The sequence below is a fragment of the Sus scrofa genome, chromosome 1 (assembly GCF_000003025.6).
Source record: "Sus scrofa isolate TJ Tabasco breed Duroc chromosome 1, Sscrofa11.1, whole genome shotgun sequence".
NCBI lineage: Eukaryota > Metazoa > Chordata > Mammalia > Artiodactyla > Suidae > Sus > Sus scrofa.
The window spans coordinates 54,484,729-54,504,900 of NC_010443.5; the positions used below are offsets into that span (position 1 = coordinate 54,484,729).

At 35.6% G+C, this 20,172-nt stretch overlaps 1 protein-coding gene across 1 annotated transcript in view; it reads right to left on the bottom strand.

Moving 5' to 3' along the window:
• SNX14 (sorting nexin 14) overlaps positions 1–20,172 on the bottom strand; it is an 86,560-nt gene that overhangs the window by 24,084 nt on the left and 42,304 nt on the right. The window contains 7 exon segments of the mRNA XM_001927319.7: positions 2,558–2,689; positions 2,692–2,758; positions 9,453–9,585; positions 12,260–12,286; positions 16,858–16,916; positions 17,398–17,522; positions 17,895–18,050. Coding sequence (XP_001927354.4) covers positions 2,558–2,689; positions 2,692–2,758; positions 9,453–9,585; positions 12,260–12,286; positions 16,858–16,916; positions 17,398–17,522; positions 17,895–18,050 — 699 coding nt within the window.

The window sequence follows — 20,172 nt, forward strand, 5'->3', positions numbered from 1 at the left end:
CTAAACTGACCTTCCTTGCCGCAGGAGCGGCCCAAGAAATAGCAAAAAGACAGAAATAATAATAATAAAATAATAAACTGACCTTCCAAAAAATGAGAATTCTTTAAGATTGAAAACAAAGGCCTAATTAATATCAGGAAAATATATCAAAGTAAAAATTTCACTGGAAAAGATAACTATTTACTAAAGGTGGTGGATTAATCACTTATATAACAAATTATGAAGGTTAAAAGATAAAAGTAGTAAAATTAGCTAATGCTATAATATTTGTTAATTTCCATAAAATAAAAGAGGTAAAATATAAAAGCAAAAACATAACATGTGGGGAAGGGGGTAAAAATGTAGAATTTTTTAATGTGTTCTAATTTAAGTTGATATTAACTTAAAATAGGTTGTTTTGGTGGTTTTTGTTTTGCTTTTTATTGAAGTACAGTTGATTTATAATGTGTTAATTTCTGTTGTACAGCAAAATGATTCTGATATATATATATATATATCCTTTTCTAAATATTCTTTTCCATTATGGTTTATCACAGTAAAATAAGACTGTTATATACATAGGATGAGATATGTAAATCTCAAGGTAACGACAAAGTAAAACTAATAGTAACTACACAGAAGAAAATGAGAAAGAAATCTAAACACTACAGAAAGTCATCAAATCACAAGAGAGAAAGAAAAGAAAGAAATGAAGAGGAACTACAAAAATATGGAGTTCCCGTCGTGGCGCAGTGGTTAACGAATCCGACTAGGAACCATGAGGTTGCGGGTTCGGTCCCTGCCCTTGCTCAGTGGGTTAACGATCCGGCGTTGCCGTGAGCTGTGGTGGAGGTTGCAGACGCGGCTCGGATCCTGCGTTGCTGTGGCTCTGGCGTAGGCCGGTGGCTACAGCTCCAATTCGGCCCTAGCCTGGGAACCTCCATATGCCACGGGAGCGGCCCAAGAAATAGCAACAATAACAACAACAAAAGACAAAAGACAAAAAAAAAAAAAAAAATAGCCAGAAAACAACAAAATGGCAATAAATACACACCTATCAATAACTACTTTAAGTGTAAATAAACTCTACAATTAAAGACAGAGAGGTTGAACAAATTAAAAAAATAAGATACATCTATATACTGCCTACAAGAATAAGGACCTCACAAATAAGGACACACATAGACTGTGAGTGAAAGGATAGAAAAAGACATCCCACACAAATGGAAATGAAGGAAAGCTGGTGTAGCTCTACTCATATCAGAAAAAATGGACTTTAAAACAAAGACTGTCATACAAGACAGGGACATTCCACACTGATAAAAAAGTCAATGCAGGGAGTTCTCTGGTCGCCTAGTGGGTTAAGGATCCAGTGTTGTTACTGCTATGGCTCAGGTAACTGCTGTGGCATGGGTTCAATCCCTGGTCCATGAACTTTAACATGCCGCAGGTGTAGCCAAAAAAGAAAAGAAGAAGTCGATCCAGCAAGAAGATATATAACATTTATAAATATAAATGCCTCAACACAAGTACACCAAAATGTATAAAGTAAATATTAACAGACCTAAAGGGAGAAATCAAGAGACCCCCAAATAGCGAAAACAATCCTGAGAAAGAACAGAGCTAGGGGAATCAAGTGTCCTTGACTTCAGAGCCACCAGGGAACTCCCAAGACTCTTCTTTTTTTGGACACAATCATGGTATATGGAAGTTTCCAGGCCAGAGATCAAACCCACATTACAGCAATGACCCAAGCCACTGCTTCTGAGAAAATTCAAATACCTAATACTTCTTGAAAAATAAATAAGGGGAATTAGCAAACCTGACCTTCATAAGTCATTTAGCAACTCCTCTCTCGAAAACATTTCCTAACACTGCCACTTTTGTCCTTCTTTCTCACAGATAGTTCCCTCTTCCTGAGGTTGACTTTATTTTTCTCTCATCATTCCCCAAATGTGCACAACTTTGATGTACTTTCACTTATAGAGACTGTCCCCTCTCTTGGACAAAGCCCAGGATGCTGACTATCCCTCTATGGATACTGTAACCTTATCTCTACAACTCACAGCTGAAATAAGCAAAAGCAAAAAGACAGCAAAACACACACATACACACAAAAAAAATGTACAGTTGTGTTTGATCATACTTTTATCAATCGTATTTAACCCACAACAATGGAGGAGGAGAAATGCTATCTTAAACTGGTTTTACACTTGACATAGTGTTCTATGCATTAATAATAATCAATTAAGTATTATGGCAAATGATGATAGCAGCAAAACAATTAAAAGAACATAATATAAAATGCCCTGCCAGACTGTCAGGTGTCTCACAGGCATCTACTCAATAAGTAAATTAATTAACTAGTAATAGAGATAACATAGAATATCCTTAGCGTTTGTTCAATTTTATGTTCTTTACACTTATCTTCTATATCTGCAATCATATTCAATAGTTAGAACTGGCAAAATTGTATCATTTCTGATAAATACAGACTAATTAATGGGCATCTTTTTTTTGATTGGAAAGTTTGCTAATGGGCATCTTTTAAGAAAGGAACTTATATAGGGTTTCCCACCTGCTCTTCTATCATTTCTTTCAACATCAATACAAAACACAGGTATTCTCTCCTTTTTCTCCTTTCTTTCAGAGGATGTATCTTCAAAAAAGTCTACATAAGGAATACTAATTTTCCATGCAGCAAGGTTTCGGGAGTATTAGGTGTGTTCACAGCTTCCATTGGAGAATCATCTTCCATTACAACAATACCTTCTTCAATCTGGAAAAAATCATCAGAAAACATTTAAAATTTCCAGGAACTTTACGCCTTATCATATGAGATACAATAGAAAGTAATATGACCATGTAAAGTCTATAATTGTTTTAATACTTTTTAAATAAGGTGTATCAAATTTTATACTGAAAATGAAATATAAAAAACTAAAACTAACAAGTTACTAGCATCAACTCCAGGTTATGTTACATTACCTATATACGAAAATTCAACAGAAAATAGACACTTCAGGAATTACTAGAAAAGACATTAAAAATACACAAATACAGAAATAACAAGCAGAGATTACTATACTGATATTTTTAATTCAGGAATGTAAAATTTTGGAGTTCCTGTCGTGGCTCAGTGGTTAACAAATCCGACCAGGAACCATGAGGTTGTGGGTTCGATTCCTGGCCTTGCTCATTGGGTTAAGGATCCGGCATTGCCGTGAGCTGTGGTGTAGGTGCAGACGCGGCTTAGATCCTGCGTTGCTGGGGCTGTGGTATGGGCCCTTGGCCACAGCTCTGATTCGACCCCTAGCCTGGGAACCTCCATGTGCCACAGGAATGGCCCTAAAAAGCAAAAAATAAAATAAAATAAAAATCCTCAGGGATACTAGCTGGGTTCACAATGGGACCTCCTCGGAGGACTTCTTTAATGCTCTATTGAAACAAAAGTGTTCTAGGCCTAAAAAATAAAAACAGACAATAGGTGTTTGCTTTTAACTTTTTGGGACAAGGCTATCTCCTTATATACCTGAAAGAAAAACAGAGAAGCATGTGTGAGGGAAACATCCACTCCATTGCTTAGAGCCTGAGGTACAGGGCAGCATTTTCCATGGTTATTATAACTGTAACTTTGTTAATGGATTTGGCTTCTAAGAAGAGATGGTAAAAATGATTCCTAAAATGACAGAAAAGTTGTTTAACAAGAAGACTAAAAAGCCAAAAAATGAATATTCTTAAGTAAAAAGAAGTTCCACGAAATCTGACTAAGAAAACAGAACGAAATTCTCAGCAACATAAAAATATATACAAAAGATAAAGGACAAAGTTTCATGTCATATTACTGTTACCATATGGTGTTTATTTCAAAAAAGTCAGATGAAAAATCTCTAGGGCAATACTTCCCTTAGAATTTGCAGGAATCCCTTCAATATTATTTGAAATAACCAAGATTTTCATTTTCAAACAGTTGTTCCCTCTATAAAGAAGATGGAGAATAAAGGAAAGAGAGAATAAAAGGCAAAGAGATGTTCCCCTATTTCCTTGAGAAATACTAATTTAACTCATTATTATCTTTTCCTATGTAGAGATAACTACCAATATACCAATGGGCATATTATATACCAGAAGTTTATTTGTAAACCAGTTCTGAACTTGGACAGATATGTATTTTCAGATAGACACAATCTTACACAGCAGACTCTGGTTCCCAGGTCAGCATACATATGCCAACTTAATCGATAATCTGATGGTATCATAACATTGTATAGTACTCACTGTGCTTATTATGTGCTAGACACTGTTCTAAGCGCTTCATGTATATTACTTGTTCAATCCCCACAATACTGCTATATAAGCTAGATACTATTATCCCCATTTCACATGTGAGGAAATTAAATCAAAATAAAATTAAGCAATTTACCCAAGGTCATATAGCAAAGAGGCACTGCCACCAAAATGATCCCCCAGCAAGTTCCCAGGGTAGGGGTCACATCACAGCTGTAGCTGCCAGCCCAATTTTAGCCCTGGCAGTGAGACTGGCAATTCCCCTTTCCCCAATCTTCCTAAACAGGCAAAGAAGATTTCCCTGAGGCCTCACAGTTTAGAACTAGCACTATCTACATGGTAAATCGTAAGTAACACTGTACTGGTCTGCATATAGGGTTAACATTCTATTTGTCACTTCCTCCTCTCTTCAGATTATTAGTGATTAGTTTGCCCTCTTCTCCTACTTCTATTATTATTATCTTTGCTTCCAATCAAGAATTTCCATTCTCCTGGTCCGATATGAAAAAGAACAAACATTCTCAGCTTTGTAAAGATAGCTTCCTATTCCTGAAGCAAAAACACAGCTTGTATTTCAAGTAACTGAGAACAAAAAAATAAAAAGTACATCTTCCCCTATAAAATTATGTTTCCAGAGTTCCTGTCGTGGCTCAGTGGTTAGCGAATCCGACTAGGAACCATGAGGTTGCGGGTTCGATCCCTGGCATTGCTCAGTGGGTTAAAAGATCCAGTGCTGCCGTAAGCTGTGGTGTAGGTCACAGATGCGGCTCAGATCCTGCGTTGCTGTGGCTCTGGCCTAAGCCGGCGGCTACAGCTCCGATTCGACCCCTAGCCTGGGAACCTCTATATACTGTGGGAGCGGCCCAAGAAATGGCAAAAAGACAAAAAAAAAAAAAATTATATTTCCAAAAGTTCCCAATAACATGGGTAAATGTTTTTGTTACAATCTTAAATGCAGAGAGAGTAGGATAGCAAATTTTATGAATAATACAGCCTAGTTTATGCATGTGAGAAAGGAAAGGTATTGTTAAAAACAGAATCACCAAAATGTTCATTGACGTGGTTATTGGGTAGTAGAATTATGGTGTTATTTTAAATTTTTTTCTACATTTCAATATTATTAAGAAATCGAGACTATAATATGCTTAAAATCTAAAAACATAACAAACATTATTTTTTTAAGACTCCCTTCTCTGGTCTACCATCTTTCTTCTACACATACTTTTAAAGCGTAGGAGAAAAAAATGCTGTATTTGGATTATCTAAAAAGAAAAAAAGAATTAAGTAAGATTTTCTTCCATTCAAATTATTGTGAAGAAACAGTGAATCTGTTTAACAAGTCATGATGCGATGGGACAAAGGTTAAAAGGAAGGGGGAAACAGGAAAAAGGGGTTTATTTACCCTTCTCTCCCAAGTTCCTTTTTGATCATTACCAATCCAATCACTAACATTCATCTCTTATCTACTCAGGTTAGTGAATTTCTTAAGAGCAAAATCCAGATTTTTTTAAAATTATTATTAAGGTACAGGTGATTTACAATGTTGTACCATTTTCTGCTAAAAGCAAAGTGACCCAGTTGTACATATATATATGTATACTTATATATGCATTCTTTTTCTCATATTATTTTCCATCATGTTCTATCCCAAAAGATTGGATAGAGTTCCCTGTGCTATACAGTAGGTTCCACTGCTTATCCATTTTAAATGTAACAATTTATATCTACTAACCCCAAACTCCCAGTCCATCCCCCTCCCTCCACCAAAATCTAAGTCCTAATCACCTTTTTATCTCCAGTGTGCAGAGATATTAAAAGACAAAATGAAGATTCAAGATCTCTGTTCAATAAACATTTGTTAAGTAGGAGTTCCTGTCATGACTCCGTGGTAACAAACCCAAATAGTATCCATGAGGACACAGGTTCAATCCATGGCTCTGCTCAGTAGGTTAAGGATCTGGCATTGCCATGAGCTATGGTGTAGGTCACAGACTCTGCTGGGATCTGGCATTGCTGTGGCTATGGTGTAGGCTGGCTGGTACAACTCCAATCCAAACCCTAGCCTGGAAATTTCCATATGCCACAAATGTGGCTGTAAAAAGCAAAAAAAAAAAAAAAAAAGATTTGTTAACCAAATACAAAATACAAATAAGACAACATCTGCCTTTATGCAACTCACTAATTGGTAGGGAAGACAATCATGAACATATTTTCAAACACATAAATTAAACCATAATTTCAAACACAATATGGTATGTGTTTTAACATATGATCTAATAGGAGCAACGAAAGGAGGGAATGTTCAGTTCTGCTTGGGGATCCTGATAAGGTCTTACAGGAATCTACTAGATTATGAATGGTAAGTATGAATTTTCTAGATAAATAAAGGGAAAAAAAAGGCATTTCAAGCAAAACATCATGTGAAAAGATAAAGAGAAATAAAATAGCATGCAGGGTGTAATATTCTTATAAATCAATTAGGGATCCCGATAAAATGTCATTTATGATTCAAAGGTTTACGATGAAGTCTAAGATTCTATGATAACAAGCTCCTAGGTTATGCCTATGCTGTTGATCCATAGATCACGGTTTGAATATCAAGGGATTAGGTAGGGCATCTATTAACACAACTCCATATGCCTGCCCATATGTCTGGAAAGAGATATGAAGTAAAAACTTAATCAAAACATGGTAAATTATTTGACTATTAGAAGTATATCAACTTAACAGAAACCCTTCTGGCCTTAGTAAGCAGTAACTTTGTGCTCAAGAACTTTAAAAGTTAGAGAGATGGGATTAAGATGGCAGAATAAAAGGACTTGGAAGAAATAGAAGGCATTGGAAGCAAAGCTCTCTTGAGTATTCATCAGCATGGCCATTTCTCTGGAGGTGGCCATTTTGGGAAAATCTGGCCTCACCCATCAGACCTGAGAAGCCCCCAGGCCAAACAACAATCCAGGTGGGATCACAGCCCTGCCCCTCAGGCTGCCTAAAGACCCCCAGTCACACAGCTGCCTCTAATCTCATCCAGAGACTAAGCCCCACCCACCATAGGGGTAGAAATCAGCTCCACCTACCAGTGGGTAGGCATGGGTCCCTCCCATTAGGAAGCCTACAGCAAGCCCTGCTACCATCTTCAGCCACAAGGGGGGTAGACACCAGAAGTAAGAAAGGCTACAACCCTATTATCTGTAAAAAGATCACCACACCAAAAACCTATAAAAATGAAAAGACAGAGAACTATAATTCAGATGAGGGAGAAAGAAAAAACCCCAGAAAATCAGCTAAGTGATCAGGAGATTCTCAGCCTCCAGGAAAAAGACGTTACACTGTTGATGCTGAAGATGATGCAAGACATTGGAAATAAACTGAAGGCAAAGATGGATAACTTACAGAAAACACTGACCAAAGAGATACAAGATATAAAACCTAAATAAGAAGAGATGCAAAATACAAGAAATGAAATAAAAAATTCACTAGAAGCAGCCAACAGCAGAATACAGGAGGCAGAAGAACGAATAAGCGAGGTGGAGGACAGATTAGTAGAAATTGCAGATGCAGAACAGAAAAGAGAAAAAAGATTGAAAACAAATGAAGAGAGTCTCAGAGAACTCTGGGACAACGTAAAACGCAACAACATCTGTATTATAGGGGGGTGCCAGAAGGAGAAGAGAGAGAGAAAGGGACAGAAAAAATATTCCAAGAGATAATAGCTGAAAATGTCCCTAACATGGGAAGGGAACCACTCACTCAAATCCAGGAAGCACAATGAGTACCATATAAAATAAACCCAAGGAGGAATACACCGAGACACATGTTAATCAAACTAACCAAAATTTAAGACAAAGAGAAAATCCTGAAAGCAGCTAGGGAAAAGAAACAAATGACATACAAGGGAACCCCAATAAGGTTATCAGCAGATTTTTCAGCAGAAACTCTGCAGGCCAGAAGGGAGTGGCATGATATACTTAACGTAATGAAAGGACAAAACCTCCAACCAAGATTACTTTACCCAGCAAGGCTCTCATTCAGATTTGAAGGAGAAATCAAAAGCTTCACAGATTAGCAAAAGCTGAGAGAATTCAGCAACACTAAACCAGCTTTACAACAAATACTAAAGGAACTTCTCTAGGCAGAAAAGAAAAGGCTGCAACAGGAAACAAAAATACCACAAATGACAAGGGTCACCAGCAAAGGTATATATATAGTAAAGGTACAAAATCATCCATGCACAATTATGCCACCAAAATCAGAAATCATGAGAAGATGAGAGTACAAATGCAGGACACTGGAGATGCACTTGCAATTAAGAGACCAACAACTTAAAACAATCACATATATATATAGACTCATATCAAAACTTCAGAGTAACTGAAAACCAAATATGTACAATTGATACACAAACAAATAAAAAATCAACTCAAATACAACACCAAAGAGAGTCATCAAACCACAAGAGGAAAGAACAAGAGAAGAAAGAAAGAAAAAAGAGCAACAAAAACAAACCCAAAGCAATTAATAAAATGGCATTAAGAACATATATATCAATAAGTACCTTAAATGTTTTTTTTTTTTTTTGTCTTTTTTTTTGTTGTTGTTGTTGTTGTTGCTGCTATTTCTTGGGCCGCTCCCGCGGCATATGGAGGTTCCCAGGCTAGGGGTTGAATCGGAGCTGTAGCCACCGGCCTATGCCAGAGCCACAGCAACGCAGGATCCGAGCCGCGTCTGCAACCTACACCACAGCTCACGGCAACGCCGGATCGTTAACCCACTGAGCAAGGGCAGGGACCGAACCTGCAACCTCATGGTTCCTAGTCGGATTCGTTAACCACTGCGCCACGATGGGAACTCCAGTACCTTAAATGTTAATGGACTAAACGCCCCAACCAAAAGACACAGACTAACTGAATGGATACAAAAACAAGATCCATATATATGCTGTCTCCAAGAGACCCACATCACTTCTAGGGACACACACAAATTGAAAGTGAGATGATGGAAGGTATTTTAAGTTAGATTAGCACCATGAACCTTATAACATTAGTAATAACTAATGAAAGAAAGGGAAATACAGAGCAAGTGTGAAGTAAGATAAAAAAGAGAAAATAGCAAGTAAGCATATTCAATTTCCTATGCCATTTAAGTCTGAAGTTATACATATATAAAATTGAAGAATTTTTACTTACAAAATCATCTTCACCTTCAGCTAAACCATAATTAGGCAACATAGCTCCCTCCATTGTTGTGCTCTTGAATACTCCTTTAATTTTGCTACCTATTCTGCTGATTCCAAATGATTCTCCTCTTTTCTGTGTGCTCCTAAATATTAAAAAAAAGTACCAAGAACACAGTAAATTATTAAATTATCAAACAGTCCAGTTTTCTGTAAATAATAATAAAAAATACTTTTGAAAAGAGTAAATTGAAGGTATAGCTAAACAAAACTTTTTGGAATTTTCCAGTCACTGATTAAGTCTCAACCTCTCAAAAGCCAAAAGTAACAGAACATTTAAAGTTTAAATTTGGGAGGATGAATAAATGAGACATATATTTATTAACAAACATTTGAAATTTACCTTCTATTTAACTTTAAAACATTAACTAAGTATAAAAGATGACAGCCCCTAATGGTATATCCTTCTTACTGCCATACTTTTTTTGTTTTGAGGGGTTTTTTGTAAACATTTTCTGAATTTTTAAAAAGCCCTGTTTTTCAGCTGTATCCACAGCGTGTGGAAGTTCCTGGGCCAGGGATCGAACCTGAACCACAGCAATGACAGCACTGAATCCTTAACCTCTTAGGCTACCAGGTAACTCCTGCCACATGTTTTTTGAAATAAGATTTAAAATGTGGTAAAAACTAATGTTTAAAACAGATTCACAATGTGACAGAAGAAAAAAAAAAAAAAAACAACTATGACCTCAGTACTTCATTTTCAGGTGGAATTTAACAACAAAAACGTCTGAAAATTTTTAAGCAAACTTCAACTTTATAATCATATATAAATACTCAAATGACTAAGGTATAAAATGCACCTTACATAACTTCAAAGTAAAAACAGGAAAAGATAAAATATCAAAGGGAAGAGTTAGCAATGAACATAAGGATAAAAGCTAATGCAGCCTAAAGGAAGAAGCCTGTTTTGCCATATATATATATTAAATAAGGGTTTTACACTTTTTTCAAAAGTGAATTTCTAAAGGCAGAAACAGCTGAAAGCAACAACAAAAATATGCCAAAAAGCAGCAAAAAATTTCCTCCATTACAAGCCTACTGCCTCATGTTTCAAGAAATAAAAACATAACTTTTATCCAACACATGCTCAGAGTTCCCTGGTAACCTAGCAGTTAAGGATTCTCGTCATTGCTGTGGCTGTCATGGCTGTGGCATGGGTTTGATCCCTTGCTCAGGAATTTCCACATGCCACAGGAGTAAACAAATTAAAAAAAAAAAAATCCTCATGCTCACTAGGTAATACTACCCTCACAACAGATGCCCAAATAAAAATGACTATTTTGGAAGTTCCCGTCATGGCTCAGTGGTTAACAAATCCAACTAGGAATCAACAATGAGGTCGCAGGTTTGATCCCTGGCTTTGCTCAGTGGGTTAAAGATCCGGCGTTGTCATGAGCTGTGGTATAGGTCACAGACGCATGAGGACACAGGTTTGATCCCTGGCCTCGCTTGGTGGGTTAAGGATCCTGAGTTGCGGTGAACTGTGATTTAAGTTGCAGATACAGCTCAGATCTGGCGTTGCTGTGGCTGTGGTGTAGGCCGGCAGCTGTACCTCTGATTTGATCCCTAACCTGGGAACCTCCATATACTGTGGGTACAGCTCTAAAAAGACCAAAAAAAAAACAAACAAACAAAAAAAAAAAAAACCAAGAAAGTTTGTCTGAATGCCCAAATGAATAGCTATCATTCCTACAAGAAAATGCATTGTTAAAATAATGCAACAATTACAGAAATAAAAGTTAGCTGATAAGTTTCAAATGTACCAGATGTATGTGACATATATTTTATACATGTTCAAGGAGCAAGTCAAACTTATTTCAAAACTGGAAAAACTCTATTAATAAGTAGTAAGGAGTAAAAACGGTACTTAAATAGAATACTTTAAAGAAGCATGCAATTAGTTCTTTTAAATCCAGCATTGTAAACACTGCTCTCTCTGACATAAAAAATGTTTCCAGAAAGAAATATGAAAATGTTGATGAAAATTAAAATCTCTAGAATCTAGATAGATTATTCTAGTCTCTAGGAACTAGATAGATTATAAAACAATTGGGCTTTTTGAAATATGATGTATTTTTAAAACATCTCACTTGTGATTATGCCCAGAAATGTTGAACTGTACTTCTTGCTTTTAAAAAAAGTTCTTTGGAGTTCCCTTCGTGGCTCAGTGGTTATGAATCCAACTAGGAACCATGAGGTTGCAGGTTCCATCCATGGCCTTGCTCAGTGGGTTAAGGATCCGGCGTTGCCATGAGCTGAGGTGTAGGTCACAGATGAGGCTCAGATCTGGCCATTGCTGTGGCTCTGGTGCAGGCTGGCAGCAACAGCTCCGATTAGACCCCTAGCCTGGGAACCTCCATATGCTGCAGGTGCGGCCCTTGAAAAGACAAAAAGAAAGAAAAAAAAAGAAAAGAAAAAGTTCTTTAATCACAAATAATTCTAAAAAGTAATTCAGCAAAATCAAAAAAAAAAAAGTCAAGAGCACTTGAAAAGCAAAATATTGGTTTTTTCCTTTTAATTTTATACTGACATTTTTATTTTATGATGATATATATCATGGTATTTCAAAAAGGAGACATCTAGAATTGAAGTAGAGGTTAACTTTGTAATATCCCAAATAGCAGACACAAAGGCAGTAAGAGCACAATGCCTCATTTTTTTTCATTTTTAGTTGTACTTAGGTTGTTTTAGGTAAACTTTTTGGAGTTAAACAGATAATTTATACAGGAAAGAATCACATGCTGTCTCAAGACTTACCGAAAATCATCCAAACTTAGGCTACCTCTGCAATAACAGATATATGAAATTATATAAGGAAAAGAGAAAGAGAAAAAGCCCAGATATTAAACAAGTTTCACTTCAGAACATAAAACAAAATTTAAAAGCTTTAAAAGTTACGCAGATGGATAGCATTCACCTTCACAAAGGAAAGGAGTTCTCATGAATAACATAATAAAGGAAAGAGAAACAAAACACAATGGCTGTTCTGGGCGGGGTTGGGGTCTGTATTCTACATCATTTTTTTTAATGATTTTTATTTTTTCCATCATATCTAGTTTACAGTCTTCTGTCAATTTTCTACTGTACAGCAGGGTGACCCAGTCACACATGCATATATACATTCTTTTTCTCACATTATCATGCTACATCATAAGTGACTAGATATAGCTCCCAGTGCTATACAGCAGGATCTCACTGGTTATCCATTCCAAAGGCAATAGGTTGCATCTATCAACCCCAGATTCCCAGTCCCTCCCACTCCCCCCCCCCCCTTGGCATCCACAAGTCTGTTCTCCACGTCCATGAGTTTCTTTTCTGTGCAAAGGTTAACTTGTGCCATAGATCAGATTGCAGATATAACTGAAATCACATGGTGCTTGTCTTTCTCTTTCTGACTTACTTCACTTAGTACGAGAGTCTCTAGTTCCATCCATGTTGCTGCAAATGGCATTATGTTGTTCTTTTTTAAGGCTGGGCAGTATTCCATTGTGTATATATACCAAATCTTCTTAAGCCAATCATCTGTCGATGGACATTTAAGTTGTTTGCATGTCTTGGCTATTGTGAATAGTGCCACAATGAACATACAGGCGCATGTGGCTTTTTCAAGGAGAGTTTTGTCTGGATATATGCCCAGGAGTGGGATTGCTGGGTCATATGGTAGTTCTACATATCGTTTTTTTTGTTTTTTTTTTTTTTTTAATCTTTTTTTTTTTTTTTTTTTTTTTGTCTTTTTGCTATTTCTTGGGCTGCTCCCGCGGCATATGGAGGTTCCCAGGCTAGGGGTCGAATCGGAGCTGTAGCCACTGGCCTACGCCAGAGCCACAGCAACGTGGGATCCGAGCCACGTCTGCAACCTACACCACAGCTCACGGCAACGCCGGATCTTTAACCCACTGAGCAAGGGCAGGGACCGAACCCACAACCTCATGGTTCCTAGTCGGATTCACTAACCACTGCGCCACGACGGGAACTCCAGTTCTACATATAGTTTTTGAAGGTACCACCATACTGTTTTCCATAGTGGTTGTACCAATTTACATTCCCACCAACAGTGCAGGAGGGGTCCCTTTTCTCCATACCCTCTCCAGCATTTGTTATTTGTGGACTTATTAATGATGGCCATTCTGACTGGTGTGACGTGGTACCTCACTGTAGTTTTGATTTGCATTTCTCTAATAATCAGTGATGTTAAGCATTTTTTCATGAGCTTGTTGGCCACCTGTATATCTTCTGTATATACAGAATGGTCTGTATATCCTGAATGGTCTTTTGCTCATTCTTCCATGGGGTTGTATATCCTGAATGATCTTTTGCTCATTTTTCCATTGGGTTGTTGCCTTTTTTGTACAACATTTTCTTTTAAAGTTCTTTAAAACTCAGTATGTCAGGAAATAATTCTGTATTTTTGCCCTCATTTAGAATGTTTGTTTGATACAGTGGAAAGTATTCAGAGACTATGCAACCGAAAACTTGGCACAGAAAACATACTTGTATTTGCTAACATGGAATTCATGCCTGTATTAGATATAATTGTGCATGCTCCACGTTTTCAGTTTGAGTATTTTTAAAAGTTACTGTTTTAAGCTAGGAAGCAAAGTCAACAAAAGATCCCTAATAGGTTTTTAAAGTTATGCCTTAAGAATAGAATGAAACAAAATATTATATTAAATTATATGCATTAAAGTTCTACTTTTAAAGAAACAAATACCATATGATATCACTTATTTGTGGAATCTAAAATATGGAACAGGAGTTCCCGTCGTGGCGCAGTGGTTAACGAATCTGACTAGGAACCATGAGGTTGCGGGTTCGGTCCCTGCCCCTGCTCAGTGGGTTAACGATCCGGCGTTGCCGTGGGCTGTGGTGTAGGTTGCAGACGCGGCTCGGATCCCGCGTTGCTGTGGCTCTGGCGTAGGCCGGTGGCAACAGCTCCGATTCAACCCCTAGCCTGGGAACCTCCATATGCCGCGGGAGTGGCCCAAGAAATAACAACAACAAAAGACAAATAAATAAATAAATAAAAAAAAAAAAAAAAAAAAAAAAAAAAAAAAAAAAAAAAAAAAAATAAAATATGGAACAGATAATCCTACCTAAAAATAACAAACAAACAATAAACAGAAACAGATCATGGTCAAAAAGAGCAGACTTGGGGCTGGGTGGGAGTGGGATGGATGGACATTTTGGGGGTTTAGGGATGCAAACTGTCATATTTGGAATGGATGGGCAATGGGATCCTACTGTACAGCACAGGGAAATGTATGTGATTGGGTCACTTTGTTGTACAAAAGAACTTGATGAAACATTGTAAATCAGCTATACTTTAATCATCATCATAATAATAAACAAATTTACTTCTAAAATACAATTTAAATAGAATGTTGACATAAAATGTAGGAATAAATATTTTACATATTTAGGTCATCTAACAGCAATTTAGCAATGCTACTCTAAATTTTCTCGACAGTTGATTGGATTCGGAAGATGTGGTATATATACACAATGGAATACTACTCAGCCATAAAAAAGGATGACATAATGCCATTTGCAGCAACATGGATGGAACTAGAGAATCTCATCCTGAGTGAAATGAGCCAGAAAGACAAAGACAAATACCATATGATATCACTTATAACTGGAATCTAATAGCCAGCACAAATGAACATCTCCTCAGAAAAGAAAATCATGGACTTGGAGAAGAGACTTGTGGCTGCCTGATGGGAGGGGGAGGGAGTGGGAGGGATCGGGAGCTTGGGCTTATCAGACACAACTTAGAATAGATTTACAAGGAGATCCTGCTGAATAGCATTGAGAACTATGTCTAGATACTCATGTTGCAACAGAAGAAAGGGTGGGGGAAAAAACTGTAATTGCAATGTATACATGTAAGGATAACCTGACCCCCTTGCTGTACAGTGGGAAAATAAAATAAAAAATAAATAAATAAATAAATAAATAAATAAATAAATTTTCAATGAAAGAATATTAAGAAAGTCTTCTACTTATTCCAAATAGATAAATGAATTGTTAAGTATCACAGAAGCAGAGCCCTAACAAGACTGATAATTAATGTTAGAGTCAGGTCAACATAAAGAAAAACATACTTTAAAAGACCATAGTCAGTACCTAGAATGAAAACAACCCATATTTTCTTCCTGTTAATATCATATCTTAAAATTAGCAGAATTAGTGTCTTAATATGTTGAAGATAGCTAAGTGCTCTCAAAGTAGCAAAGAAAGCTTTCTATCTCTGAAGTTATGACCATGACTTACATTTAGCTACTCAGCATACTTGTAAAATAAACCACTTCCTCTTAAAAGTCCTATATAAGAATTCTGACTCAGCTCAGTATCCGTATGAGACTCCAAACATCCTAAGTCCATAAGCAGAGATAAATTACATCACTGCTTCTCAAATGATGCTGGGAAACTTGATAAAAGCCTTGAAAAAGTATTCAAATGAAAGAAGGCATGTGGATTGGATAAAGAGTGCTATTTTAGATAGCATGAATGGAATTTTTGTTCAGTAAATTAACTGTTTCATGGCTGCGATACACAAAATCTTAGGAAAAAGTAAAGGAGTGACATTTTAACCAAGAATCGTAAAGATATATTCCACTTCTCAGAAAACTTACTGTATGTATACAACTTATATTGAGGCATTATGTAAAAATTAATATTAAACATTCAAAAAAATTCAAATCTTATTTCTACAACCCTAGATTATGCCAAAAAATGCAATACAGGAGTTCCACTGTGGCTCAGTAGGTTACAAACCCAAAGAGTATCCATGAGGATGCAGGTTTAATCCCTGGCCTCGCTCGGTGGGTTAAGGATCCAGCGTTGCAGTGAGCTGTGGTATAGGTCACTGAGGCAGCTTGGAACCTGTGTTGCTGTGGCTGTGGCATAGGCCAGCAGCTGCAGCTCCAATTGGACCCTTAGCCTGGGAACTTCCATATGCCGCAAGTACGGCTCTAAAAAGCAAAAACTAAAATTAAAATTATGTAAAACTGAGTTGTCTATGGATTTCAATTTACTCATGCAGTCCACAACCTCCAATAAAGCAGGTGGTCAAGCACTAATATGTATTAATTATGAGATCAACAAGGCAATGGTATGTATCTTAAGTTTTTCTAAAAGAATTTCAGACAAAAAAAAAAAAAGAGTTTCAGCCATTTTCACATTATTATATGTAGTAGAGCTCTACAATTCCTTAGTAAAATGTCCTGTGTACTCATGTGGAAATGAAACCATATATTGAAAGAAAAAAGCTAATAAAGATAATGATGCTATCAATGAATAAGAATCAACAAGAACCAAAAAAAAGAAACATATATACAACTGAATATACCTACCTGTTGAATTTTGAATTGCGTGTTGGTGATTCTGCACCTCTTAAAAGTTGTCTGAAATACTTCAAAGATAATTATGATTTATTAAACTAATATTTAATATTGAAACATGCTATTTTCCCTTACTACCTTAAATTACGTAAATTACTTAAATTACGTAAATACAATCACAGTAAAATATGGTAAGGATTAAGATACGGTAAGTGGAAATATTCAAGCTATCTGATTTGCACAAGTCTGTAAATAACATATATATAAGAAGAATGAGATTTCTACACTACCACTATAAAACCACTCAGGCATATGGCAAATCAGATAGATCAATTTGGTCAGAATTTACCAGTCACATATACACAAACATGGTTTTGGTATTGAGAACTTTTTTTATACTCAAATTCCATCTCCAGTAAGTTATGTAGTGGAAAATTGTATTCATTTTCTTAATTAGCTATGCTTTATTTTTCTGTTTGTTATCTGAATTATTCATCTAATGATAGCAAAGTCATTAATAAATTTTGAAATAAGATTAATATTTTGACTTACTTCATCACTGTGGCAGAACATAGGAGTAAACACATTTTCCAAGAGAGAAAGTACATGTTCATATGCTTCAAAAAGACATCTCATAGTTTGAAGTTTCACAACATCTATATATGGACCTTCAGCAACTGTTAAAAAAATTATATTGTAGAAATTATTTATGAAAAGCAAAAATACATTATATACTAGTTTAAAATTCATTACAGTGAAAGAACATTCAAACAATACTAAAACTATTTGGCAGAAAATCCACTGTTAAGGTGTAGAAATCACACTAGAATGAGGAATTAGAACAACCAAGCTCCAGTTCTGGCAAGTATTAGTTATGTGAATTGTGAATAAGTTTCTTCATTTAAGCTTTCATCTTGTTAGTAAAATAGGATAATGCCAGCCTGTGTATCTCACACAGCTGTAGCAATAATAAGCAGAGAATACATAAGAAAACTCTGAAAAGAGTAAAAGAGCTAAAAAATTCATTCTCATCATCATCTTTTACTTACTTTTTTGAATCTCTTCTACAATGAAGGGATCAAATCGAATTTTGTCAATACTTTCATCCAAACAATATGTTTTATAAATCTTTTGCAACTCCTCATGGAGAGACAGCATTTCATCATTTGATAACTCTGGCCGCAAAATCCTGTCATTGAATTCCTCTAGCAAATTCACAAAGAGTAAAAAAAAGAATTATTTTCAATGAATAAAACTATGCAATGAAAACTTCATGTTCCAAATCTAATTGTAATCAATATTAAAAGCATCAATCTACTCATCATTTTAAGTTTTTTAAAAAGAATTGGGAATAGAATTCAGATGAAAGAGAAGCTCAATTAAATATTTTATATACTAATATAAAATATGTAAGAACTTGGCATAGCCATACAAATTTTCTAAAATTTAAACTAGTAAAGATATTTGTAGAATTTTCTATAAAGAACATAAAATTAATTTATTATACCAAGGGTCTTTAATATTTTGAAATCTGATTCACTAAATAACAGTGAAAACTAGGCTTTTTTAAGTCCAAATCAATATTTTTAAACAATATTTCTATCCATCATGGAGGTTACAGATGAGATCAGATTAATCTTTTTTTCTAAAATGACAGACAATAGGAAAGAAATACTGACTGCCTTTTCTTCATTATAAGAGATAACATGGAGCTTACCCCTTAATTCTTAATTATCCAAACCAAAACACAGAGAAGAAAGAAAGGAGTTTTTTAAATAAAGAAAAAACTTGAACAGAATATATAATATCTTTGGGATGACAGTAAATTCATATAATTGGGATCTTAAAAAAAAAAGAGAGAGAGAGAAAAAATAAGGCAGAATATTTGAAGGGATAACAGCCAAGAATTTTCAAAAATGATGAAAGACACCAACTCAACATATCCAAGACTCTTAGCAAAGTCCAAGCAGAATAAATAAAAAGAAAATAAAAAAAAACTACACATTACAGTCAAATTGCTAAAACTCCAAAAATAAAAGAGGAAATTGAACAACCAATTAGGGAGAAAAGGGACATACAGGGGAACAAACATAAGAATGGAAGCTAAATTCTCTTTAGAAACCATGGCACTATTCAAGAAACAGTGGAATAAAGACTTAAAATGCTAAAGGAAAAAACCTATCAACCTAAAACCCTATATTTGGTGAAAATATCCTTTTTAAATGAATACAAAATAAACATCTTTTCAGACAGACAAAAGCTAAAAGAATTTACCTCCAGCAGATTAGTACTGTAAGAAATGCAAAAAAGCTGTATTTCAGCAGAGGGACAAAGATAACAGAAACTGGTTCCGCAGAAAAAAAGGAAGACTACCAGAAAAACAAATATGCCAAAATGTACATGCATGTGTATGTGTATGTTTGTGTGTGTGTGTGTGTGTGTGTAGACTGCTGATTACTTAAGGAAGAAATAACAATGTACTGTGGGTTTCATAGTCTAGTTAAACTACATGATAACATGCATGACAGGCAAGAAGGAGGTAAACTGAGGCACACTGAAGCTCTTATATTGTTCCTAAAACAGTAAGAAATTCTTAAATAAAGATTATGATGAAGGTAATCATGATTGTTGAATAATCACCAGAAAAAAAAAAAAAAAAAAGAGGAGACATAAATAAAAAGTCAATAGAGGAGACTATGCGGACAGGCCATAAAATAAGTTTCAATAAACTTCGAAGGACTGAAATCACACAGAATATACTGTCTGATCAAAACTGTATTAAATTAGAAATCAATCACCATAAGATACCTCAAAAATCCCTAAGTCTTTGTAAATTTAACAATACACTTCAAAATAACCCAAGGGTCAAAGAATAAGCCATGAGGAAATCTAAAACCATTTCAAACTGAATGACTATAAAAAACACTACATTACCAAAAACCCTAGAATTGAGTTATATCAATTCATGGAGAGAAATTTATAGTTTTAGGTTCCTATATTAGGAAAGAAGAAATGCGTACAGATTAATCCTAAGTGCTTTCACCTTAAGAAACTAAAAGTGGTGCGAACTAAACTCAAGGTAAGCAAAAGAATAGAAATTTGAAAAGATGAAAGCTAAAAATTAGAAAATCAAAAATATTTCAAAATTTCACAAACCACTATCAATATAGATTAAGAAAAAAGAAAATACAAATTACCAATAAAGAGGGGACATCGGAGTTCCCATCGTGGCTTAGTGGTTAACGAATCCGACTAGGAACCATGAGGTTGTAGGTTCGATCCCTGGCCTCGCTCAGTGGGCTAAGGATCTGGCATTGCCGTGAGCTG